Here is a 27,640-nt window from a genome sequence, read left to right as displayed (position 1 = left end):
TGGGGCTTTCCTCCTACACGGCGGCGTCCGAGATCTTCCCGTTCAAGGCTGTCTTGGGCTGGAGGCCGTTGTTGTGAGCGTGCCCCTCTGGCCTGGGCTGGGTCATCTGCTGCAAACGCTGCCCAGGAATGAAAGGAGAGAGTGTGTCAGCCAGGGCTGGGACAGCCAGGGCATGGCAGCAGCTGAGGGTTGGGATCCTCACCACATGTCTCAGAGGTGACCCTGATTGCAGGGCAAGGGGATGGTGCATGGAGTGACTCCTCCAGCAGCATTTGGTAGTACCCCAAAGCCTCTGAGAGTCACCTTTGCTCTGATGCTGCACAGAGCACAGCAGCTCCTCCTTTTATCTGAAGCAGGGGGAGCATCCTGATAAGAGGCAAACTGTTACCAGGCAAGACCAGCTGCAAGGAGGAAGAAGAGAGAGCTGCAATGCCACAGGCTTCAGAGCAGACCTATTTTTCAATTAGGGTTGATTACAGAGCATTACTAAGTAACTACAGCAGGTTAACAAGGTTAGAGTCTGTGCCTTTGATGCTGATCAGAACATCCACCTGCACAAACCTTTGCACAGCAGCAATTCCTGCCACCCTGAGCTGATCAAATGGAAATTGCAGAGTCAAGTAAAGTGAAGCAAGAACCCATGAAAATATGGAGGGGCCAATCATTACTGGAGGCATGTGGATTGAGCATCAGGAGTGATGAAAAAGAATTAATCGCTTTTGCCAGTCAGAGAAGGACTGGTGCTGTGCACTGCAGAAGAAAATGCAGAGGAGGATTAAGCCTGACCTGAACAGACATCACTAAGAGGAGTAGAACCTCTTTCCAGTAAAGGGAAACAAACCTCTACCCTTCAACACCACTGAAGTGGCTGCTTCTGGGTGAATTCCCTGAAATGTTCACTGAACTGCTTCTGCCACTCATTGTATTTTTTTCCCCTCTAACATTCAGGCTCAGTAGGATCAAAATGACTTGTAATCTTTCCTGTCTGTCAAAACCACTTTATTCAGGATTGGCATCTAATTTCCCTCCAGCTCTATTACAAATTAATCCAGGATCTGCGTATATTAGAGGCCAAAAATTCTCTCTGTCTCTCTGATATCAACACATGCATGCACAGATTAGCCTACTTTCTTCCTGCTGCCATCTGCTGCTCACTCCTAGGTCTATGAATGATTGAGAGGGGGTCTGGGTCTCATGATGTTTGCGAAGAGTCAGACAGGGCGGGTGCACATCAGCCACTCATGCTACTTACTGGTGCTGATGGTTTGCACAAGATGCTGAGAGGGGTGGAAACACACTCATGAGCTTCCCTCCAAGCCCCTGGGGCAGCACAGGAATGCACAGCACTTTGGAAGGACTGTGGATATAACTGGCACAAGCCTTTGGTCAGGAGGAGTTGAGCTGCTCCTGAGAGGTCCCAGAGCAGTTCGGGCTCCCCCAGATGCTGCATTGTGCTTTCTCCATCTCCAGTGACACAGGATTGGGACTAGGCAAAGGATTGAACCCATACCTGTACTTTCAGGCTTCTCTTCACTCCTTTTCCACCTTACATGATGAGTGAATAAGGAACCCTGTAAATGTCTAAGAAAGGGCCTATAGTTGGAATTCAGTTAGCCTTCAACCCAAAGTCAATGAAGTGGCTTGACATAACACCCTAGCTTGAGTCCTGCAGGAAGGACAAGTATCTAAACCCAGCTTCACATGAGAAACCAGAAATTGAAAGCAGATCTAAGATCCCAAACCCACCCAGTTCACCCACATCAGAGCCCATCCAAATGGATTGCTGGGAGGAAGAAAACTCAAATCCACCTGCAACTTCACCTCAAAGGTAGGGAACCTGAAGCTGACCTCAGGCCAGTAATTCCAGCCACAACTTCTTTGAGTCAAAGTTTGTTAAAAATACAGCATCCTTAAAGTAAACTCATGTGATTTAGATGGCATCTGGTTGTTGTTCCGGCTGGGCTGGGAAAGCCATAAATCAACACTCCTGGGGTGACTTCTTACAGCTGTAAGCACTGAGCCAGGGATTTGGGGCACAGTGCTCTCAAGACTGAATGCCAACACTGTACATAAAATCTTAACAGTAAGTACCGAATATGACATAGAGACTCATGATTCATTGTTTAAAAAAATCCTGCTCAAATAACTAAAGAAAATGTTTTAAACAAGACTAGTGTGGGGGAGTATTGTGGGTCTTTCTTGCTTTCTAACACCTCAGTCACTGAGTGTTCTCTGAAAGGCACATGACAAACCACCCCTGTACTTGTTTCTGCTGCTAGCAGAATGCCTGAGACATTTCAGGATTCAGGCTTGGAGGTGCTGGTCTCCCTGATGAGGAGTGCCAAGTAAACATGCTCATAGCCGGAATCTTCAGAAGCTGGGATTTCTCTATGTCAAGAAACCTCAAGGATTTCTTCCCAAACTCTTCCATGGCTCCAGCACCCCATGCCGAAGGGGAAGGAGGGCTCCATTTTTCTGATGGTGGTCACACAAATCTGAATGAGGAGCCACAGACATAAAAGGATAGACCACCTGAAGGTCTACCTGCATGTCCAGCCACAGCCCAGCAGAGCTCCCAGAGTCAGATGTGCCCTGCTCAGCTGTGCTGGCAGCTCCTCTCCAGCAAGCCCATGTCACTGGAAGCTGTTCAGTGCACTGGGGCTGCTCTGAGCCCTCCCTCTCTCCTGGGGGAGATGGTGCACAGAGCTCCTGCAGCACCAACCTGGTGCACTCTGATAACTCTGTCAGAGCAGGACCAGGCTCTGCTTGGTCCAGGTTCAGTTCAGGGAGGAGCTTACCCTGAGCAGAGGGTGGTGAAGCTGTTCCTACCTGCCGGAGAGTCCCTGTTGAGGTGAAGAAGGAGTAGAGCATGTACCCTGGAATCAGAAACATGGAGGACAGGGCCATGAGCCACCCGATGCCTTGGCCCCACACAGGGTAGACGTATTTGCCCAGAGTCAGAGGGGTCATTTCCACCACACTAAAGAAGAACACACCCTGGAAAAGAACACCAGCCATTGCAGGGGAAAGTGCAAAATCAGGGTCCCACCATTCTTTCCTTCATTAACTTCTTAGCTCCCAACAGCTCTTTTCATTAGTCTGATTCTTTCAGCCCACCAACTGGTCATTTCATATCATTTCCTCTTACCCTGAGCTGGATAAGATAACCTCAGCTTTCCAAAAAGCTAGAATTGGAATACCTCATATTTCCTTCTTCCCTAGACTACTCAGACAAGCAGTGCCTCCACAGCAGCTCCCATGCAAGCAAACAGCATCCTCACAGCTGGTCTCAGGAGTCTTCATATCACACCACTCCCTGCACTGCTTCTGCTGGGAGGGCAGGAACCTGCAAAGGCCAAACTGCTCTGCAGCCAGTTATCCTGCATTTGGTGATAGCTTTTGTTCTCATAAGCCTGCCAGAGGCTGAAGCTGGAGTAGCTGAAAGCCAGAACTGATAATAGCTTTTTAAAACATTACATTATTTTGCTTATCTTCTGGCATCTCAGAAAAAAAGGAAAAAGAAAAACAAATGAGGAACTGATGGCCTCATTTAGATTAAAAGCAATCAGCTATAACATTTTTATGGGTGATTTCCAGCAGGCAGAGTGAAAGAGTCTCCTCTATCACTTTACCCATCTCCAGTCTGCCTGGGACCCTCTTGCACCAGACCTGCACTGGGTTGAGAACAGAATGTTTCCCTACAGCCCATCTAGAGGCCTTTCTAGACTCATTCCTTCACAGAGGATTCCCCAGGTCTTACCAGGCAGACAAGAGGTGTGAAGAAGGCCCAGCAGATCTTCCACCAGATGCAAGGCTTGTAGCCAATCATTTCTTCAATGTTCCTGTAAAACCTGTTCACACCTACAAGAAGAAATGAGCATTGGGAAAAAAAAATCTCTGCACCATGGTCTTCATCTCTTCTCCTGGCAGAGCACAGGCCAGGCACAGTAAGAGGGTGACAGGGTGGCATGAGAAGAATTAGCTGGCGGGGATGGGGTAGTGGGACACAAATTCATGCTAACAGCTTCCATGTTCCTGGTGTCCTCTTGAGGGCCCAGGTGGAAGGACCCTGGGCATCTGCCAATCTGTGCTGATGTCTTCGTAAAGGCCTGGAGAAGTGAGAGGACAGCCTTCCACTCCTGACTTTCTGAAGTTATCAATCTAAGCTGTTTTTGGCTGCAAAATTGTCATGGTGTTCACTAGCTTTGGCCTTTTCAGTAAGTCACCATGCCCACAGAGAAAACAAAGGAACAAGGTGTTTTGTGCTTACCATAACACCAAGAAATTGAGATGGTCTCAAAGAAGACAAGAAAAAGAAGACACATGCCACTGGCTGAGTAGTAATCAAACAGCTTGAAGACATAAATGCCACCCTGAAAAGACAAAAACAGGGTCAAGGAGTTTAGTTATAGATGATGACAACAATATCAGCCAGCAGCTTGGACTGCTACTGTCCGTGTCTGTTGGTGTAATGTCTATTTCCTTGGACAGTAGAGCCACTGTTGCAATGTTTCCACTGGAGTCTGGTTCCCAGCAGCAAAACTGATGTGCTCTTGCAGACAATTAGCCAGCTTGCTCAGGCATAGCCCATGGTGAGGAGAAAAGAAATTACTAGGATCTCTTCTATTTCTCTGCTTTAGAAGGAGTCAATTTAGCCTGCTCTGCCCCTCCCTGGAGTTTTGCCTTGCCTCCTCATGAACCCACACTGCTCCACAAATGGTCTCCAGACCACTCAGCCCTCATCTCCCCTCACGAGAACCTCAGCTTCAGCTCCAGAGGTTAAAGCCCCCAACACACAGGTTTTCTTTGTGCTATCTTAACCCTTTGAAGGAAACATTCCCTAAATTTGGGCTCTGTTGGCTTGAGTCCTTATTGCAAATAGCAGAACAACAGGCCAGACTGACTATAGGTAAAAATTACGGAGGCATCCTAAGATGAGATCACTTGAGATGTAGCACTGATGAGCAAACCACTTCACCCAGAATAGGGGAAATGCTGTCACTTGTCCCAAAGCTTTGGTGGTGCTGTGATATGCCAAGTGGCCAAAAAGGAGTCAGGAATGGAGGTACAAGCACGGCCTGTACAATCTGTACCTGGGTGATGTTGGAGAATCCAATGAGATAAGAGATGAAGCAGACAACTGCGATGAAGATCTTCTTCCTGGCTCTTAGGACTTGAGGATACTCATCCATCAGGGCTGTAATGAACCCTTCCACAGTGCAGAACTATGAGAAAAGGCATACAATGATGATATATATATATAAATATATATATATACACACACACACTTTTATTTCTATATATATAAGTATATATATATACACTTAAATTTATATACATATATAAGTATATATATATTTATATATATATCTGAGGATATATATATAAGTAACTTAACCTGCACACATTTAACCTCAATGTTGAGAACCTTATGGACTCTGCAGACTCCAGAAAAGAAAGGGTCATCTCTGCACAAAGTTGGTCTGAACCATCTTCTGAAAATTCATCTCTCTCCCCCCTGAATATAGATGGAGCTAGGAGCACCAAAGTTAAATACTTAAAAATAGCTCAGATAAATCTCTGCCGTTTGCTTCTCATGAAAAGCCTCCTCTTTCCTCCCACAAACTTTCTAGGGCCTCCCTATCGCTGCCCTGCTCCCCACGCTGCCAGGCCCTGTGCCACAGTTGTGTGTCTGGCTGCTGCTGGGACACGTGCAGGACCTTTATTGCTCTCCCCTTCTTGCTCTTCTCAGCCTGTGGCAGCAGCCCTTGTGCTGTTCAATGATCTAAAATGCTCATTAAGGGCCTGTATTACCCAGTCCTTTGTGCACGTAAATAACAACATCTCTGATTACCCAGTCCTTGACTGCATTTCACTTTTTCAAGCACACAACATTAAATGCATGTAGCACACCAAAAGCCCATCTTCACAGCACATCATCTCTCCAGAGGTGGAAATCCCTGGATGGTTTGTGCAGAGCTGCACCAGCCACAGTGTAATAATGTTGTCTGCACCATAACACATAACGAAATCCCCATGAGTGTTGCTTCCAGTTTTCCTACTAGTTCTGCCTTCTGGCACAAGGGCAGTTTGACTGCCCTTGTGAAGTGCATTCTTCTCTCCCATCTCTTGATAAATTGTGAGATTTACTTTTATATCTCGCTCCCAGAAATTACAGGTAACATACCCTCTCTGAGAGAGCACATCTTGCCTCCAGCAATAACCCTGGGAATTTATGAGGGCAGCAAACTGGCTTCCCTGGTCATGCTGAGCAAATGTACAAGCCAGTGCAATGAAAATTAAAGTGGTTTCATCACTTCTCGATGTCAGGGACTTCCCCATCCCTGGGAAGAAAAAAAATCCCCTAGAGTGGAGGTGAAGGTATATAGATCAAAAAGAGCAGCAGAGGTTGGGAAGGTGTGTGGAAAAAAATGGAGTGCCTGAGTCTATTATAGTAAAATTAGGGACCCCGACACAGGGAAATGATTGGTATTTGATTTTACAGTTTTGGAATGTTGCATATTTGTTTTATTAAAACTATACTATATTACATTATAACTGTATTAAAGAGAGATATTATACTACACTATATCTATACTACAAAGAATACTAAAGAAATACTTACTACTAACTAACAACTCGTGACTGTCTCTTGACAGTCAGGACACAGTTTTGAGTGATTGAGGAAACAAAATAACTTTTAGTAGTATTTAATTACTAAATTTTTTTAGGTAAATAATTTTCTAACACATTCTACATGTGTAAAACAAGAGGAGTAGTAAGCACAGATAAGAATTGTTTTCCTTTCTTCTCTGCCTCTCTCAAAGCCTCTCTCTGTTCAGAGGGAATGTGAATACCACAGCCTGTAGCTGGGCAGGGATGGTGTAAGAGCTTGCACACTGCTGGGGCTGCCTTCCACGTGGGCAGAGCAAGGCAAAGGGAGATGTGCATGCCCAGGGCTTTATATCCACATGGAAAGCCAGTATTCCCAGAGCATCAAAGCTCAACTGCTTCCACTTGAATTTTGAATGAGGTAAGCTTTTTATGTTGGACACAAGTGCCATTAAAGCATCTTTTGCTGTTCATGCATGGGTTAAGCTGCCTTTAAAGCCATTGACAGTGAGTGCTTCACCCCATCCCACCTGGCTTCTTGTCTGGGAGAGTCAGGACTGAGCTGGCACCACAGTGTGAAGAGATAGCATGACTAAAAAAAACACTGCTGAAAGCTATTCCTTCCACGTGGATGCATGGCCAGGCACTGCCAGGGCCATGGCAGGGCCAGGGGATCTGAGACCAGAAAGGCAAATGCATTTGGAGGGGAGCAGCCCTGGTCATGGGCAGAGGGTGGTGTCCAGCAGAAAAGGAGCAAAGAAAATGATGCCTTAGAAAATTGGATGGAGTAAAGCTGACAGCACCTCGGTGCAGGAAGAATGATCAAAATCAGGGAATGCTCAAAGGGAAAGACAGGGAGATGGGTGGTGAGGAACAGGGCTACAAAGTCAGTTGAATTCTCTCTGTCTCCTATCAAAATTAAGCTCCTGTGTAATGGATAAGGTGGAGAAACAAATGGTTGTACATTGCTTTTTCTAGTCATGGAACAGACAATGACCTTCATACCATTTACTGAAAATTGCCTCATGACAGCCTCAGACTCCATAGGGGATGCAGCCTGGAGGAGGTTTACCTTTCCACCCCAGGGACTGCAGCTGCTTGGTATGGGGCTCACTTTTCCCAGCTTACAGACCAAACCTTGGCTGCTTGCACATGCAGACACCTGAATGAAACCATGCTGCTTTCATAGTGACAAGGAGCTGAGCACTGATGCCTCCTGTTCTTGCCACTGCAATCTGCTTTCCAAAAAATTCTCCTTTTCCCACCAACCCTCTCCAGACACAATTTTTAGCATGCATTCTTCTCTTCTTCATGCCTCACCCCATGATATTATTTCTTTCCAAAGCATTTTATTTCCATTAACTTCTCTCTTTTGCTCCTTTTCCTCTTCAATGGCCTAATCATTACACAAGCTGCTGGGTGCAGTAATCTGGGCTTGGGAGCCACGAGAGTGGTCTCACTGCTGGTAGCTGGAAATCCTCATGACCAACCTGTGCCAGGCAGCCTCACATGGGACAGACACAGGGCTGGCAGTCACAAGGCTTGCCAGCTCCCCTGAGCAATAAATGCCTGACCTGGAAACTGGTAGGGTAAAAGGAAGCTCTAGCATATTATGAAAGAGGTTCTGGATGGGAGAGAGCTGAAGTCTGGATGGATCAGAGCAGAGGGAACACCAAGGCACAGGAGGGAGGTGTCTGTCAGTACAGGTCACTCATCCCACAGGAGCACCCTGGGATATGCAATCAACATGCAGAAAAACCCTTTTTTTGTGGTTTTTTTTTTGTTTGTTTGTTTTGGGTTTTTTTTTTGTTGTTGTTGTTGTTTTTTTTTTCTTTTTTAACTGAAGGCTTCAAAATGCATGTGGAACTGCAGCCATTGTAGCAGCCTGTGTTCGCTGGTTTATAAGCAGAAGCTGCCACGCTGTTGCTGGTGTGTTTGAAAGAGGCAGAGCTCCAGCATGCAGGCAGAAAGCTTCTTCACATGTATTTAGCTGTGCTGTTTAAAAGCTTGTTTTCCTTTTGATGCTTCATTCCCCACCTCCCAGCCTCTTCCTCCAGGCAATGATGGCCTCCCAACAGACTGTCTGCCCTCTGAAACTGGCTGTCAGGAGGGACGTGGAGAATTTCAAGGGGTATTTCAGAAGCAAATGCAGCAAATAAATTCCACACAGAGTGCTTAGAGGGCTTATTGTCATGTCTCCATTTACCAGCACTGAGTGAATAATCCATGCAGATAATTTTTTTCTGTAAATGTAGTTTCTTTAAGAACATTCAGGTATTATTTAATTTTTTTTCCCCTATATAATGTCTGTGGTAATGCATTCATGAACTTTATAAAATGCATATGAGAGTGTGACATGATTGAAAACCAGGTTTGGTTGATTAGATTTTCCTGGAAACCAGGTGTGACATTTCAGGAATAGGTTTGAGTCTGATTGTGAAGTAGGCTTGGGTTTATGAACACTGCCTATAGTCCAAGAGAGCATCCATTTTGTGCTGGTGGTTTGTGCTGCAAGAGAAGAGCACAGGGGCACAAGGGTGGATATGACAGACCAAGTGCAGGTTTTTGCAGGAACCTTTGATTTTTATACACTCCCAAGGAAGGCATGCTGCAATCCACTGCTTCACTGAGTAGCTACTTTGATGCTGAATTATCAGGAAAAAACCCTATCACCACTTGTAAAAATGCAGAGATAATGTTTTTTGGTTTGTTTTGTGAGGGCTCTGAGGGGGCAGGGTAGAGACCTTTTGCTATATCTAACTTCTTCCCCCTCAAGTATCTTGTTAAACTTTGCCATCAGATAAGATGCAAGCACAGCCTTATCTATCAGATAAGATACCCAAGCACAGCCTTTTCCAAGGCATGACTCCTTCCTTCTGCCAGGATCTATTCCTGCCAACCTATGGACCAGGCCAGGGAGCTGCAGCTTTGCCCAGGGTTGCATTGTTGTTGGCATCAACAGCAATGCCAAAATGCTGCAGGAAAGCACAGCCCCCACAGCATGAGAGAGCAAAAACCCACTCTGCTCTGCACTGTCCCAAGTGCAGAAGGGGACCCCACAATTGTACCTGAGGACATTTTTGTATCTTCCTCCACTTTGTCCCTGAGTTGTCTCACCTGACTGTCCAGACCCAGCATCATCAGCATGGAGAAGAAGAGGATTGACCAGAGTGGGGACAAGGGCAACTGTGTGACAACCTGCGGGTAGGCCAGGAAAGCCAGTCCAGGGCCTGCAGTAAGGAAAAGGGGGGTGAGGCAATGTTCACAAAGCATTTGATGGCAAGTCTGAGCTAAGTGCCACAGTTAAATAGAGAGACAAAAATTACAGCCAAGAACTCAGGGGTTTTCATATAGGAGCTAGGAGCACCTGTGCCTTTGTGCCTGTGACACACCAGCTTGGTGGGAGGCATGGGGGCAAGATGGGGAGACAGGACTGGAGAAAAAAGTCCTGCAAGTAATCCAGTAATCAAATTATTGCAACCAAATGGAGCTGGAGCACTGTGCTAGAAAAATAAACTGATATTCAGAGCTGGTTATAACTTTCCTGGTGCTTTTTTTTTTTCCACCGCAAAATGCTGTTTTTTGAGATAAAAGCTTTCTCTGGAAGGACAGCAATTTCAAAATATGTCCTCGTGCAGAAAGACACAGTCCCATCTTGGTTAAAAAAATTATTCTGAGACCACAGTCTCAAGATTTTGCATGAAAAAGGGACTCCAAATTTTGATTACATCTACTGAAAACATTGGTAGTATCTATTCTCCATAGGAAGGTTTCAGAGAGCAAATGGCCTAAATATTTCACTACAGCAAAATAAAACTTCAGCACACCTAGTCAGGAAAGAACCAAGAGCACCCCACACAAATAGTTGTCACAGGTTGCTGTTGCATTTGGACCTGGGTTTCTGCTTACCTGAGGAGGCCAGCTCTGACACCGACTTCTTGGTGATGTGTGACATGAAGCCAATGATAGAGAAAATAACAAATCCAGCAAATATGCTTGTGGTGGAGTTTATACAACAAACAATAATGGAGTCTCTGGAAGAGAGAAAGAGAGAAAAAACCCACCTGCAGGTCCCACCAAGAGCAGAGGGTGGGGTAAACAAAAGACCAAGCCCTGTGGATAGCTGGTCCTGTGCCTTGGACAGGTAGCACAGGTGACATACCAAGTGTCCTGTAGGCAGGGAGCTCCTCTAAAGAGATCACAGTGTGTCCCCTAGGCTGCACAGTGCCAGCAAGGGGACAGCAGAGATCAGGCAGATTCTCCACAACCCCCTGCCTCACCCATGAGGAGTCCCAGCCACACAGGAGGATGGAAAAAACCAGCTGACCTGTAGACGTTGTTGTGGAAAGTGTTGTAGCTGCCCAGAGCAATGAGGGAGCCCAGCCCCAGGCCGTAGGAGAAGAAGATCTGAGTGGCTGCATCCATCCAGACCTGCAGAGAAGGAGCCAGAGGAGGAGTGCAGCAGAAGAGGACTCCGTGTTGCAGGTGCATGTCCTGCAGCAGCACAGTGCAGGGCTAGCAGGGGGATGGGGTGCAGACTGTGGAGCTGAGTGCTTGGATGTCCAGCCCACTGGGGTGGCCAGGACCTGAGGGAACCCTGTCAGCAGGGCCCAGTCAAGAGTTTCTTACTAACATCTAATCTAAAGCTATTCTCTTTCCGTTTAAAACCATTCTTCTTGTCCTATCATGACATGGCCTTTGTCCCTCTCCACGGCTTTTCTGTAGGGCCCTTTCTGTACTGGAACATAGGGAATCTGCATCCTTCCCATGTATCAAGTGTATCAAAGTGCAGTCTGGCCCAGCATCAGACATACCCTCCAACAGGATGGATGTAGATGGATGAAGGGTCATGCATTTCTGAACAGTGTCCTGTGCAGATCAGAAGGGACTCTTGCATTGTCTGAGTCTCTGTGTGTGTGTGTTTGCTTTCTCACAATGTGTCCCCAAGGGATGCTGCTCCACTCAGAGACCCACATCCTTCTCTCACATCCTCCATTTCTCTTCCACTAGTGCGTCTTTGATTTTCCAACATGGAGCAGTTTGTGCAAACAACGGCAGAGAACAGCTTGCAAAGCTGATCCCAGTGCCTTAAGGTGTTAAATCTTAGAAAGTTCAAGAAAAGGAGACAGACTGTTTGTTTCTTAATTGCATAGTATTTACACAACTCTTCTGGTCTTGAGAACCCTGTTTCCTGCATTAGAGCCAATGCAGTGGGTAATATAGTTACAGAGAGTGTCCTGAAAGAGGGATCATTGGGACCCTCACTGGAAAGTGACAAATGTCCAGCTGTCCCCACTCACACATGACTGGTGACTTTGGAACCGTGGGAGTATTGCTGAAAAATGCAGAGTCTGTGTATCCTGAAAAACTTCATTTTTGCAAGAATCCCTGTTCCTCCTGGGTCTCCTCTCTGCTGCCAGTGACCAAGAACACATTAAGAACACATTAACTCATCACTTAAGCACTTCCACAAACTGCTGCTGTGCTTGTGGTCCTTATGAGGCCCCCATGCCAGCACCACATCATCCTTTCTCTGGGACCACCAGAACAGTCACTGAAATGAGGCATTCCCAGTCCAGAGGGGAGGTCCCTTTGTCAGGATAACTTCTGACTCCCCACACCCTGTGGATAACACTGCCTGAGTACAGCAGAGCTGCTGCACAGATTTCCACCATGAAGGACCTTTTCCTCAGTTTTGTGTCAGCCTATGGGACTTGGGTTATGAATACTTGTACAGGGTTATTCTAGAATTATTTTAAGTAGTTGGGAAGTGCCTGGGGAAGCCTAAAGCAGAGACAGCTGGGAGATAAGAGCTTTTCTCACTAGGCTACAAACCTCAGAGTCAGAGAGCTTCCTGAAGTCAGGTGTGAGGTAGAAGAGGATTCCCTCCTTGGCTCCTGGCAGCGTGACTCCCCGGAACAAGAGGATGAAAAGCATGAAGTAGGGGTAAGTAGCTGAGAAATACACCACCTGAAAAAGACCCCATGGGAGAGAAGCCATCAGCCCACCAGTGCCCAGGACCTTTCCTGCCCATGGTGTCATCGAGTCTGGCATGTTCTCCTGTGAGGGGGACAGGCTCCCAGGCACAGCCACTTTCAGCAGCATTTCCTTGCATTTTCTGTCCCCCATTCCCATGCTAGTAACGTTTCTGGCTGTTTGAGGTTTCTCCCTGCCAATGATACACAAGGACACACTAATCACAAAAGTAGCATGCTGAAGTCTGGATGAAATGCCCAAAGACAAGGGAATTGCACAGGGATAATTTTAGCCCACAGAAGTAATCCCCTTAAGTCATCACATCCTTATTTTGCAGAGCTAAAGCTGGTGTTTCTCTAGACCAATGCATCAAGCAGAACAAGTTGTCTTGATTCCACTGCTTTCTTTTCAGCACTGTTTCAGTATCTTACGGGTATGGGCCGTCCCTAATCACAGGGCCCACACCAGTAATCACCAGGGCTTTGCTGTGCCTGTGTAGCTAAAGCCTGTTTGAGAGCCACTGGGGAAGTCAACAGCTTAGGTGACCTACCCCTGAAGTGCTTCTTTCTGATCTCTCCTCTAGATTATTCCTTTCATAATAGTGTCTGGCTGCACCATGCTGTGCTCTAAATAACACATCCCAGCATCTCAGCACTGCTGTTTCACTAAACAAAGCAATCACCTTTCTGCTGTGCTAGCCTGGACCACTGCACAGGGAATAACAACAGGCTTCTCATCTGAACGTCTCCCACCAATATCAAAAGGGCAGCAGGGAAATTGTCAAAGGAGATGGTGAGATTTTTTCCACCAGAGGCAATTTAAGAGACTGTGATTGTTAGAAGTGGGAGGCCACAAGAAGCTTTCTCTCTCAAAGGGCTGTCCCAAAGTGGGAAATACAAGTAATTTCTGAAAATGCCTCTTCCCAAAAAGAATGCATGCTCAGACCCATGACCTTACAGGCAAGAGCTATTCTCTACACTTAGAATGAAAATTACCATAAACATCTTAGCAATTTTCACAGCCATGAAAGGTAAATGTCAGGAATTTAATAGCATCTACTGTGATTTTGCCTCTAAACAGTGTAACCTTAGTTATAGACACTTAAATAAAATTGAGTCTGGAGGACATTTTGACGGCACAGCAATGAGAGGTAGCACCAAAAGACCCAGCCCTCACACTGTACCTTGCCTGTCCACTCCACGCCCTTCCAGATGGAGAAGTAGACCAGCAGCCAGGCCAGGGCCAGCGTGCCAGCCAGGGGCCAGCGGACGGTGCCAGGCTCCCCCAGGCCTCCGGACATCTGGTGCATGTTCCTCCTAAGGGTGGGAGACACTGCGTCAGGAGGAAGGCTAACAGTCAAGGGCTGAGGAATTTGGAGCTCCCAGAGGTGGCTGGAGGGGGAAGGGCCAGGTACAGGCAAGTGTGAGAACCCACAAATCCCTAGAGAGAACTGAGGATTATTGTGATGGGACAAAGGGAGGTGAAGAGAGGTGGAGAGACTGTTTGCCTGCAGGTCCATCTGACGTGCATCTGCAGAGTGCACCCCATGCCCACTATGGCTGTAATGCCTTTCTGCCAAAGTTGCCCAAGGAGCAGAGCCAAGGGGCACAGCCACAGCCCTGGTGGGCAGGCACAGTGACCACAGGGAGGGGGAGAAACCTGGTGTAGGCAGCTGGGGACGTACTCCCAGAACTCAGTGACGGCGCTGGTGAGGTTGGTGGTGTCATTCAGGGAGTAGTTGGAGAAGCAGCGCTCTGTGTTCCAGGCGTTCCCACAGCTCTGCCACGGCAGCTCCTGCACCAGCACAAGGACAGCAGGGTCATCATTCATGGGATATCTCCCAAGTGAAATCTGGCTTCTTCTAAACTGAAGTCCCTTAATTTTTTTTTTGCAAAGATAATGGCAGCTCCACTGGATGGGCATGCCCTTGTAGCCAAAATAACGGAACAATTTTCAAAAATACGATAAATTGTGACAAGGATTTTTGGGGAAAAAATATCATGATGTGATTAGGGCAATACTGTAGCTCCAATAAAATGTTAGCAATTCCCCACATAGAAAGTCACTTCCAATTAACTGTTGATAATTAATACCTACAAATTAAAATACTATCAAGGGATCCTGTGTTTATAACCATTACAACTTTTTGCTAGCTTCACTCAACAAGTGGCTGGAATTTACTGCAGAAAGAATAAGCAGGGATTTGTTTCTTATGTTTCATTTACACCAATTTCAATGCTTAAAAAGCAACATGGCCCTGAGAATGGAGGCAACGGGCTGTCTACACAAACAGACAAGCACAGGAGAAAATTGTCCAGGACAGCAGCTGTTTGATGCTGTCTACTGCCCTGATTATAAGCAGCACAAAGGGATTCCTGGGAGAGGTTTACACCGCGGGTAACAGTGTGACAGCAGCACAACACTACAGAGTTACTGCAATCAGCTGTGGCACTGCAGGCAGTGAAGCAGCAGTGCCAGGGGCCGTGTGAGTGTGCAGGACAACTCACCGAGGCCATGCAGCGCCACGGCTGAGCCAGCCCAAGGAAAGCAGCTCAGATATGTCTCCATGAGCAGCTAGCTCTTTTCCCAAGCACAGTGCATGTAGATAAATGCAGAGCAGCTATTCTGGGTGATTTCCTTCTGCAGATAAGACCCGAGGCTCCAGCTCAATAAAGCTTTAAGAAGATGTCTGTATCCATCCCTATTCCTCCAGGAATGCAGACCTCTTTATTGTAAAAGCAGATCCACTGAGGAGGGGAGAGAATGATGCATCTGACTCCATCTTATCAGAAGGCTAATTTAATCCTTTATTATACTATATTATATTAAAGAATACTATACCAAAGAATACAGAAAAGATACTTACTGAATGCTAAAAAGATAATAACAAAAATTCGTGACTCTTTCCAGAGTCCTGACACAGCTTGGCCCCAATTGGCCAATGAGCCAAAACAACTCACACCAGTGTCCAATCAGGCAATCACCTGTGGGTAAACAATCTCCAAACACATTCCACATGAACACAACACAGGAGAAGCAAATGAGATAAAAATTGTTTTCCTTTTCTCTGAGGCCTCTCTCGCTGCCTTTCAGCTTCCCAGGAGAAAAACCCTAGGCGAAGGAATTTTTTCAGAGAATGTGAATGCCATGCTCTTAAAAGATATTATATGTATTTTAAGTGCCTTATGCCATCAGTGCCTTTAAGTGCTGTCTTCACTGCTCCATCTAAATCAGTTCACTCCAGCAGATGACACCTTCAAACGTGGTATCCTGGCAGAATGGTGACTATTGCAGGGGTGCAGGTGACATTCCAGTAGCCACACAGACCACTGCACTCACCTGGTGATTTCATGAGGACTTGCTAACTGCTCTGAAGAGAAGGCAGTGGCTTGAGCAGTGCTACACAGCAGCTCTTCAATGTCTGCATGTTAGAGAAGCTGCACAGCTCTCACAAGGAGGGGCAGGCTGGGGGCAGTTTGTTGCTGCTCCATTTCCTCTGAATTTCAGAGGACAGAAACTGCAGAAGGCAGGCTGGGCTCCTATTATAGTTCAAAATTCTCTTAGTTAAATTTAGGAGGCATAGGAGGCAGACATCAGCCTGGCTTTTTCATTTGCACCTTGGGTCCTTTTGGGAATTTGGAATTATTTCTCTGGTAAAAAAAAAGGTCTTGAGCCAAATGCCAGGATCTGCCCATGCACATATAAGCACTGTCCCCACCAGGGTCTGTAACACCTGAATGTACCAAAGCCTTATCCTTAGAAACACCCTGCCCAGGGTGGAGTTGGGATGGGTTACTTTGGGGAAGATCTCTGTTTATTTGGGAATCCCTGAGGGTGCATCTAATCACCCACAGCCAATAATTCTGTTCTAGATCCAGGATCCTACAGTGATAGGTGGTGTTGGTGGTAGAAGCATAGTTAGGAATGCCAAATGAAGTGATTCAGCAAAAGTCATGATAGATACTTGAAGTTTTGCTGGAACAAAAAGGAAAATTGGATGTACAGTGTCCACAATAGCATTTCAGGGTTATATCTAAATGACATTTTAAAAGATCCCATTTGAACCATGGGGTTGATGTCTTTAAGGCTTCAGGTTGCTCAGAGAGTTATGTTAAGGAAATTCTTACCAGTTTCTAGGCTGAAATAAATAGTTCAGCTACCAAGAAGTTAATATGGGGTATGATTCTAACCTTGTATGGTAGAAGGCCCTGCTATGGAAGAGGAACCCACAATAAACCATAACACCAAAGCACACACCAGGGGACAGTCACAAGCAGATGTCTAGATACTTTCTGAATCATTTTCCCAGCAGAAAAAAAAAATCCCTTGGAGATCATTTATCAAGAGAGAAGTGAATAAGAACTAATTAAGATAAGGAGCAAGTTCTGAGAAATAAGACCATGATGTAACAAAGCCTGACAAAACCAGTTCTGGAAATGTACAGCTCAAATTTGAGCAGTCCTAGAAATAAAACAGAAATACAAGCTGAGCTGTAAAGACTGAAGTGAGTGGGGAACAGTTCCTGTAGAGGGGATAGGACCATCCTCCCCAGAGGACAAGCATCACTACCCATCAGCACCACAAAACTGCCCCCAGGGCTGATGAACCTCTTCAGGAAGGGTGTAGCACAATGTTGACAAGGGCTCTTTGCACAAATGGCGAGCAGCTAGTGACCACTGTGGGTCAGGAACAAACCACTGCCCATAAATGGGAGTGGGGACCCAGAGCACAGCCAATGCCACGCTGCAGATGCGCCCGTGACTCACCGCAGTGAAGGAGTTGAAGAGATAGTAGAGAGCCCAGGCAATGATGACAATGTAGTAGATGTTCAGCCAGAAGGACAGAACCATGGCTGCCAGTCCCACACCTGCAAATGAAGGCAGAGGGCAGCATCAATCCATGTGGCAGTACCTGTTGTTGGTTTCTCTGGGCCTAGATTGAAGGCACTTGAGACAGTAATTCATGTTGGGACTCAGGTGTTTATTATTTCCTATCAGTAAAACAGTCTCACTACTGTGAGTTCAGCAGCAAGGCACAAAATGGCCAACAATCTCTTGTTACAAGGTCTTTTAAGACTAAACTATCCAATTAAGAACTGACACCTAGATTATTTCCCCTTTTAACCCAACAACTGACCCCACAGAGCCTGCAATGCAGACTTTTCTGCCCAATTACAAAATGCCACCCAAACCCATGAAGAAGAAGGAAGAAGAAGCATGAAGAAGAAACCCATAGGGATAACACCCTGTGCCCTCCATCTTGCTTCCATCCACAACATACTAACAATCCCAAAACCTAAATTTCTCACCAATTGATACACCTACACTACTCTCTATAATCCATTTCACACTTTTGTGGATTCCAGTCTATCTTGAAGTCTAGGAAACTTTCTCCATGAATGAGGATCAAAGTCAGTGCTCCCCCGGGGGGTCAGGGCACCCCAGAGCAGACAGAGAAATATTCCCAGCGCCCTGGGTTTCCACAAATCCAGGTCTCCAGTACCCAAGGGAGTTCACGGGCACTACAGCAAATTTTTTTTTGAAAACCAGAAAAAGGGAACCAGCTCATCAACACAGAGTGTGCTATAGTTGCACAGTGAGCTGGTCAACAAGGGAGGCTCATTCCCTTATGTCTCTCAGCCACCCATTTCCACTGGGGAACAATACTTCCAGTGTGCTACTGGTACTCTATGGACAGAGCTCCATGAAAACAGGATCTTGTCACTTCCCCAGCAGAATTGTACTTTCCCACATCCAAGGCATTTCTAAATCATCATTGGCTTCTAGAAAACAGTTACTTCAAGCATAGCAACAGTTTGCATTCCCATGCAATTAAAGTAAGCATATGTTGGGAAAACAAAGGGTCTTCTGCAACCAGAGCCCCTCTGTCACAGTCCCTTGTCCCATAAACTCCCTTGTCATCACACAAAACTGCTTGAACAGAGCACAGTGGTGTTCGTGACTGCAGACATTGAGGTTGAGGACAGCTTGATAAAGACAGAGGGAAAACCCCCTCATCTGCCACCCTATCCCAGCCCCCAGGAATTCGCTGATTTGCCTTCAAACCATTGATGGGATTTTGCCTGTAGTTACGTGTCATTGCTGGCACAAACATACAGCACAGTACCTTTGAACATGGGTGCTAATCTCCAGACTCCTAGTCCACCAATAGAGGTATACTGGCCCAGAGCAGTTTCCAGCAGGAAGAGAGGAATCCCAGCAAACACCAGCGTCAGGAAATAGGGGATGAGGAAGGCCCCTGAAAGAAAGAGCAATGTTATCAGGCAGTTCCCCCTTTGATCAAGAAGGAAATGCCTCCAGCTGCAGTTTCTTGCTCTGCAGCACCCATGTGATGAGGAGCAGCCTCTCCCAGTGGTGACAGTTTGCAGCTGGAGTTGATGTGTTTGGTGAGTCTCCCACTGAGCTCACACTGCCTTCCCCTTATCACTGTGGGTATGTGTGTACCATGTGTACAAATACACTGGCATCACTAGCTACACAATGCCAGGCTCGCTTGGTTAACTGCTTAGACAATGCTAAACCCAATCTGACAACAACCCCAAAAGCTTGGACACTGACATTGATAACTTGTTGATGCTTTCTGTCTTACCTGCAGAAGCTTTCAGTTCTTCTTCTTCTTGAGGGAATAGTGCACAGGAATATCTGGCATTGGCCACTGCTTTCTTTGTTTATAGCTGTTTCAGTCTTTTAAGAAAACTGTGACCGAGACTGTATTGGCCCTTGTAACAGTGCTACATACCACCCCACCTGTGTTTTAGCTTTTACCCTTAAAATTCCTAGTGAAAATATTATTCTTCTCCATGGCCCTATGGAAATCATCTCATCACTACTAGAAAGGTGGTAGAACGCTCATTCACTAGAGATATTACTGGCACCCAGCTGTTAGAAGTGCAATTAGAATAGGAGAGCCTTGCTGGGTGATTGGAAGGCTGTACAAGTTCAAGTCATCCTGACTTCTAGGATGTGGGACAAAGCCCAGTTTTATCTTACTCATGGAATAGGCCATCATTTCTGAGGAGGACAAACTTTTGCAGAAGATGCTCGCTGGGGACAGAGGGAAGACACAGTTCACCCAGAAGTGGCTGGCTGTGCTCAGGACAGCACTGATTCCTGCACTAGCCTTAGGGCGGAGCTGTCAGTCTGAGTCTTCCTCTCCAGATAATCGTAGGAAAGCAAACACGGAGCCAGCGAGCAAAGCCACTCTGGAGAGCTGTGGCCCAGCTTGCACCCAGCAGAGCCAGGCTCCAGCAGCTGCTCTCTGAGGGCAGGGAAGCAGCCAGGCACAGCCAGGGATGCTGGCTCAGGGGACACCCAGCTGGGGACATCTGCCTGCCAAGCAGGGAGCTGAACCCAGCTGGGAGAGGCAGGTGCCAGCACTCGGCATGAGAGTCCATGGGAGGCAGCATGCAAGAGGAGCTGGCAGGGGGTGGTGGGGAGAAAACACTCTCTGTGCCAGCAGCTCAGTGACCATGAACCTGAATCACAAGCTGGCGTGGAAGCACAGGCTCTTGGCTTCACCAGCAGCCTGGTGCACAGAAGAGAACGGCTCTGGGCATTGCTGTGCCTGCTCAGCAGCCTCCCTCCCTGTGTGCTCACTAGACACCACAGCCTGCAAGGTCCAGGTCCCTGAGAGCCCTGTGGGAAGCCAGAGTCCGCTCTGAGGCTGCTGCCACCCTGCTGCTGTGCAGTTTGGAGGTTGAGCTTAGCAGCAGTGCAAGTCTCTTCCTTGCTTCTGTGCAAGCAATTAATGAAATTTGGCTGCAGCTCTGATGATCCTGCACTTCTCATCTACAGCAGGTCAGGAAGGTTTGTAGGTGAAAGATCTTATTAGACTGTTGGGGGGAAAAAAACCCAAAAAACAAACAAATAAACTTTTGGACACAAGTCTTTTATCCTGGCTTGATTCTCAAGAATAGTGGAAAATCTACAAACCAGACCACCTCCTTGAGCTGAGGGCTGTTGGCAATGCCACTGCCACTCTGAAGGGCCAGGTCCCCAAGCAGGCATGGATATATCCCCAGGTCCTGTACAGCCAGATGGGAAATCAGTTCTGAAATTTGTATCTGAATTTTGAAGGCTGGTACAAAATACAGTTGTGTGTGACCTTGTGAAAGTCCCAGATCCATGAGTGTCAGAGGTGATGACGCTGGTCCTGCTCAGAGCATTGACCCTTGGAGGCAAGGAAGGATCAATAGCCCCTGGCACTCCCTGTGCAGCCCCAAATCTGCCTGCTCCTAATGCTGCACAGCAGAGAACAACAATTAATCCTTAAAGCAGGGAACACTGCCCACGAATCAAAAATTGAGCATTACAAGCTGTTACAGAACGCAGCATTACACTGTGTTGTTTTGAGTCTTGGTGGGCAAATGAGGAGTGCAGGATGCTTATTTAAAGGATTGTTTTTCTCTCAAGTTATCCAAGCTTAGGATCTCACAGGCAATTTTTAGCACGTACTGAGCTGCATTTAGAGTGAATTTGGAGTCTGGTACAATTCTGTGGAAATCAGAGGGACTGTATAAGGTTAGAGATCGGTGCAGAGACTGGAGGCACAGCTGGGCACATCCAGCTGCGTGCAGGGCCAGCAGGGAGCCCAGGCATCACTTTGGGTGAAGCCTGCTCCCCGCAGCGGCTGGGCCGAGCGCTGTGCTGCCGTGCCCCGGGCTCCCTGCGCCGAGCAAACCAGCCGTGAGCCGATGCAATGCGACAGCGGTAAGTGAGACGACAATATTTCCATTCAGTTCAATTTGCCTGTGCGTAATGGAAGCAGCCCACACGGCCGCGCTCTGAGCAGCGCACATGCGGGACGCTAAAATTAGCGTTCCACCCACGGTCTGCTGCGCTCCGTCGAGGCAGAGCCGAGGCGGTGCCCGCCCGGTTGCGAAGGAGCCGCGTCCCGGTGATGCTCCCGTGCGTCAGCTCCGGCTCAGCCAGCGCCGCTCGCTCCTTAGGGCTGCCGGCTGCGGGAGCGGCAGGGCCAGGGGAGGGAGCCATCCAGGCTGCCACGAACGGCACGAAGCGGCGGGGGAGGCAGGGTGCTGGGAGCAGGAACCAATTCCCGCATTTCTGCCTGGCGTGTCTGCTCACAGCCGGCTGCTCCCTCTGCGCGCCCGCGGCTGTCAGGGCAGAGATCGCCCCGTGTGCCATTGCCAGTGCTAAAAATAGCGCTCCGCACCTCTACAGCACCCTGTGTCCGAGGTTTTCTGCTGGCTTTATGATTTTAGCTTCACTACACCCCTCATCTAATTACAGGCATTGTCATCTCCACCTTTATGTGTGAGGGGACAGCCACGGGCAGCACAGAGCTGTGCGAGACTTGAGATGACACAGCAACCACAGGGCTAGCAACCAGTGCTGGACCCAGCCATGATGAAATGCCCTATGAGGAGAGCTAGCAGCCAGAGTGTGGCCAGACAAAAGATGACAAACGTGTACTGTGGCTCTGGCATTGGTGGCACAAGCTCCCCAGGGCAGGCCTGGATGCTCCCATAAACCTCACTCAGCTCAGCTGCACATTTCCACCTCTCCACAAAAGCCAAAGAAGCTGTGGATGCCCCATCCCTGAAAGTGTTCATGGCCAGGCTGGGTGTGGCTTTGAGCAACCTAGTGGAAGGTGGCCCTGCCCTGGGCAGTGGGTTTGGAACTGGCTGATCTTTTAGGTCCTTTCCAACCCTGACCATCCTATAATTCAACAATTCCATGAAAACAGCATAATTAGTTAGAAATCTTCTTGTCAAAATTGCCAACTTTCTGGTCTCCTGCTAGGACTCACTCCACACGCTTCAGAGCAAGGGCCTAGATACCCTTAAATGCTATGAAGTTAAATGGACATTGCTTCAGGGAACCAGACCCTTCTCCTCTTTTCCAGGGTTGGAGGAGAAGAGCATCCTACACTGCCTGCAACAGCAGAAATGGGCTGGTGATACGAGAAGTTATGAGAGCCAAAGGTAAAAGGAAAATTAAAAAGACATGGAGAAGAAACATGAGAAGAGACCCTCAGAGCAGCATGAATGAGTGTGGCACTTGGGATGTGGACAGGAAGAGCTAAGAGGGAAGCAAAGAGCAATGTGGGAAGACTAGCAGGTAAAAACTAAAATTATATATACAGATTTAAAGGTGAGGAAAATGGGTTTGGACTTGTGTAGGAAGTCTGTAAAATGGTTCGAGGAAGTGAGCAGCTCTTCAAAGGGGAGAAGGAGGGCTGCTTTAGTAACAGGCACAAGCAATGGGAGAGCTCAGCATGGAGTGAGAAGAAAGAGCCTCTGCTCTACTGACACCTGCCTGTACTCCCCTCCACAAAAGCATCTCCCTGACAAGGCAGAAGAAAGAGCACCATTTGAGAGGGGAGCTGAGGCACAGAAGTGTGTTTTCTGAGTTGATCCAAGATGTGCAGAAATTCTGTAGCTGAGCAGAGAGAATTTCCTTGAGACTACCCTAGACTGAGGAGAACCCAACCTTTAACAGATGCAAACCAGTTTCTCTGGAGGTGCCCCAGAATCCAACTGAATGCCTATTTGTGCATAGCCCTCCCTGTAAGTAAATGAGGTCCCACATGCTTGGTTTTGGCTTTTTTTGTAGCAAATTTGAACTTCACAAGCATGACAGAACTCAAGCTGCTTGTCTTATTTCTTCGGACTGCTTCTTCTCAGCCTGCACTTGCTAGTAAAGCCCACAGATCATGGAAACTTGTCTCTGGACAACTTAATCACTCCCACCATGTGAGAGAGCTCTCAGCTGGAGGACCACCCATTCGCCCAGACCCACACCAAGCCAAAACCTGCTCAGGTACAAGGCTGCTCATTGTGAATTTCTCTCACCTCCTCCATTTTTGCCACAGAGATAAGGGAAGCGCCAGACATTGCCCAGACCGATAGCATAGCCCACACAGGAGAGCAAGAAGTCAAATTTCCCCTTCCAGGAACCTCTGTCTGGGATCTCCTTCTTCTTCTTCTTGGTGCTCACGACGTCAGGGCTGATGGGCTCTGGCTCCTCCAGGGCTGCCTGCTTCACCTCAGAGGGAGAGCTCAGCTCCACAGAGGTGTTGTCCATCTTGCCCATGGTGGCTCAGAGGTGAATCCACTCTTGCTGAGGGGCTGGAGGAGCAGGAAAGGCAGTTTCTGCCCTGGCCACAAGAAGACAGGATGGGAAGCACTGTGCAAAGCTCCTGGTGAGAAAGGAGAGAAGGAAGATGTCCTGTGTCAATGTAGTGTGTCAGACTTGGTTGTTACCATTACAGAACAAATCCCTCAACTCTCATCTTATCTGCTCCTCATCCCAGTGCTCTGCAGGAAGAGCTTTGGGACCAGCAGGCATGCAGCAAAACCACAGGTTGTGGGTGACCCACCACACAGCACAGAAATATACCTGTCCTGTCTGAGTGACAGTGGAGGAGGGCATGATGAAGGTGCCAGAGCTCCCAGGTCTGGGGTCCAAAACTGAGTGCAGCAGTCACAGAGCTATCCAAGAGTTTGTGTGGCCCAGCCAGCCAAGCACAGATTTGCAGCAGCACCTCTGCTGTGGATATGCTCCCCTTGGAAATCCCATGCATTTATCCCTCATCAGAGCAGCAACACAGCCTGTCCACAGCTGTGCACCTGCAGCACCTGGCAAGGCAATCACTGCTTGCTCAGCCCTTCCCTGTGCACCATGTTGCATGTGGTTCTGTAATCCCCAGGTGTATCCAGCTTGTGCTGACTGTGAACAGAGCCAGCCTGTGAACCACTGAAATCCCATTAAGTCAGGACTTCAAAGTCCTGATGATTAATTGCATGAGTCCAACTAAAAAAATTAGTTAATACCTGCATTGATTTTACTTCTTAAGAAGTATATAACCATCACACCAAAACAATTTGGAAAGAGAGAGAGCAGGCTATGTTACTACACCTGTGCCTAACCCAATATTGCACTCATGTCTTGAAAAATAAGTGCAGTTCTCTCTTCCTGTCACACAAGCTATTGCAAAGTCAGAAAAAAGCATGGAAGAGAGCCAAAAGACTGCTTAAAAGAGTAGAGTAACTTCCATGTGAAGAGAGTATAAATGAAACAGGATCCATTGTTCTGTGGAAGAGATAGCTGGCAGGGGCCTATAAATGTATCAGTGTCATAGAAAGTAAGTATTCACCATTTCTGACACAAGAACTGCAAGGGATTAAACCATGACCAGCAGGTGGTAGGTTCAAAAAGAGCAAGAGGTGATAGTCCAGAAAATGTATAGCTATAGAGCAAGACTCCCCACTGCAGGACATGCTGGATGCCAAGAGTTCATATGACTTTAGAAGAGGAAATTAAGCGGATAAATAATGGAAGGAAAATCCACCAGAATCTACTACTGCAATTCTGCAGTAAACCTTGAGCTGGAAGTCATTGGAGGTTGAGGGACTCTTCCAAGGAAAAATAGCACTCTCTACTTTTCCTGGTTTCATCCTCTCCCCTCAGCCAGCACAGAAGACAGGACTGGCATGGGGTTTGCTCTCACCCACTTCTCAGCCCATTTTACAGAGAGAAATTTAATCCTCACCAGGGGTCCTGAGGGTGATCAGTGCTACAGTCTCCTAGAGAAGTCTGTTGACAAAAACATTCATAGATGCAAACATTGGAAAATAAACAAACACACAAAAAGAAAGAAAACCAAAATGGGTATATCAGGAAATATCAGGAAACAAATCAATGCTGTAAAGAGGTGTCATGCACTGGCAGTTAAAGCTAACCTTGCTTGAGCTTCTTTCTAGATATGGCAGTCTAGTCTCATAAAGAAACAGTACCCATTTGTCCCATGGGATGTTTGGGGGGCTCATTAACTGGCATTCCTAAAGTGCACTGGACAGAGCTGGTCTCCTAAATCCAGGCTCAATGGCAGTATGACTCCTGCTTACAACAGCAGGCATCCCATGATTACAGCAGGTGGATTTTGTTCCCCCACAGGATTCATCACTGAGGTTAGAAGAAGTCTATCAGCTGTGAAGGCAATGGCTGAACCAGGAAATATCTGTAATTCCTTCTGATAAGTCAGTGGAGAAGCCAGAAATCCCCTTGCTGTGGGACAAAGTCTGTAACCAGGCTCCCTGAGCTACAGAGCCCACTCCAAGCCTCACCCTCACTCCTCCAGCCCCAGGATGGTTGCAGTAAGCCCAGCAGCATGAAAATGGTTTCTGGGGAGAAGAGACCATTTCACATAGCCCACGAGGCAGATGCCAGAAGAGACCATTGCAGGACACTCAGAGCAAAGGCTTGGGTTGACAGATCCAATTTCTGTCCTACACCTTGTGATAGCACTGTCACACCAGCTCCTGGCTCCTCACTAAGGCAGGGAGAAAAAGATTACACAGAACATGTAGGAGGAAAGTAAAATCAAGAAAATTTATAAATCAAAATAGAAGAAATAGCACCAAAACCCTTGGGAAGAACTCAGAGCTGGGCTAAGTCAGGGTAATAAGCTATGCCTGGAGACATAACAAATTTGACTCGGTAGGAGCCATTTAGACTCACTTCTTTTTTTTTTCTGTAGACAAAAACCAGAAGGTAAGCTGCTATCTTTAAAAAGTATTTCTATATCCTGCTCTCCCTGTGCTCTTTTCCCTGTTCCTGTTGCCACAGTTCTGGGGTGATACTGCAGCTAGATGGTCACACCTCATATTTCCTAGACTTGGGGTAAGATGATAAAGGAACAGCAGACCACACTGGCAATTTCTTCTTACCTGAAAAGTGTGGTCCTTCATCTCCAGCTCAGAAAAAGTAAGCTAGATTTATAGAGGTTTCTTCACAGTCAAGAAATAGAAAAACAGGCAAGAGGATCCCACTGAAGATCCATCCCACCTACTGTCCTGTCTCTCTGCAGTGATGGATGATAGGACAGAAGGGCTTGTGCATGTCCCACAGCCCAGCTGTGCCATGTCCTTCCCCAGACACATAGCCCTGACCAGCAAAAACACAGGCATCAGTCTCCCCAGGCCAAGTATTTGGCTCCCGTGTGGCTCACATGCTGAACAAGTCCTACTGGGACAAAACGCCAACCCCTCCACTTATCCACATGGGTCTCCTCCAGCACAAGCACAAAACTTTGTCCTGTGCTGACAGCAGAGAGAGAGCAGAGTCAGTTCAGCAGCTCTCTGTCATGTCAGATTATTTGTTCTGAAAAGCACACGGTGCTTTGGGCACAGCAAAATGCCTGAAGGACTCAAAATGATAATCAATAAGAGCAGAGCTACAAGATGGAGGTGGCTCTGCTTTGCAAGGACTCAAAAACAAGGTCAAAGTTTCAACATGACACTAACAGCAGGTTTCTCATTCAACTTCTTCCAAATACACCATATTCTGAAGCCAGAACGTTCCAAGCAATTCATGAAAGCTAATGCCAAAAATTCCTGGTAGTAAAGGAGTGACCTGTGTTTCACCAAGTTGTATAGAAGGCCTGGTTTTCTGCTGCTCAAGTCATTAAAAAAATTGCCTTGTCCCCAGTGGGTGCAGAGCCAGGCTGATGCACATTCTGGCAAACAGACTGTCTTTTTTTGAGGGATTTCATTCAAATAAGAGAAAAACACTGAGAAAGCATTGCTGCCACTTGAAACTCTGCCTCCTGAAACACTGTTGCTAACAACAGTGACCTTTTTACTTTCCCCTGCTTTAATATCAAGTATTAACAATCTCCTCAAATTTGACAGATAGCAAAAATTTCAAGGGCATAAAATTGCCTGAAATGAAACAGCATAATGAGCAAAATGACCTATGGAAACATATGTAAGAAATACTTTCACACACCTCTCCACCTCTTATTTGTCAGTGATTTAACAGCCACACAAATTACATCTGACCCATGCAGGTAGAGCCACAATTAGTTTAATTACACAGTGCAGGCTGTTGTTTAGTCAATTAGACTTTTCCTTCCATCCACAGCATTTTAATGACAGCCAAGTAGCCCCAAGGCTCGTGTGTCTTGTTCAGAGCCATGACTGGCCCATCAGGGCACGGCAGATTCTGCTGGTTTTCTGCTCACAGCAGCAGCAGCAGCATATGCTGGAGCTTCCTGCACCCATGAGAGC

The 27,640-nt window shown here is 47.1% G+C and overlaps 1 protein-coding gene across 1 annotated transcript; it reads right to left on the bottom strand.

The window, feature by feature from the left end:
- Positions 1–13: 13 nt before the first annotated feature.
- On the bottom strand, positions 14–27,123 carry LOC115909974 (sodium- and chloride-dependent GABA transporter 1-like). Its single transcript, XM_030959739.1, has 15 exons — positions 27,097–27,123; positions 23,423–23,591; positions 18,715–18,846; positions 17,355–17,455; positions 14,273–14,382; positions 13,772–13,904; positions 12,448–12,582; positions 10,940–11,043; positions 10,522–10,646; positions 9,730–9,842; positions 5,094–5,225; positions 4,271–4,373; positions 3,761–3,861; positions 2,830–2,997; positions 14–118 (listed from the first exon to the last, which is right to left on the bottom strand). The coding sequence occupies exons 1-15, from the start codon at positions 27,121–27,123 to the stop codon at positions 14–16; spliced, it is 1,758 nt and encodes a 585-aa protein (XP_030815599.1).
- Positions 27,124–27,640: the final 517 nt, after the last annotated feature.

The sequence above is a fragment of the Camarhynchus parvulus genome, chromosome 1A (assembly GCF_901933205.1).
Source record: "Camarhynchus parvulus chromosome 1A, STF_HiC, whole genome shotgun sequence".
In the NCBI taxonomy this organism is placed as follows: domain Eukaryota; kingdom Metazoa; phylum Chordata; class Aves; order Passeriformes; family Thraupidae; genus Camarhynchus; species Camarhynchus parvulus.
The sequence above is the reverse complement of the archived record's forward strand: the minus strand, read 5'-3'. Positions and strand labels throughout refer to the sequence as shown.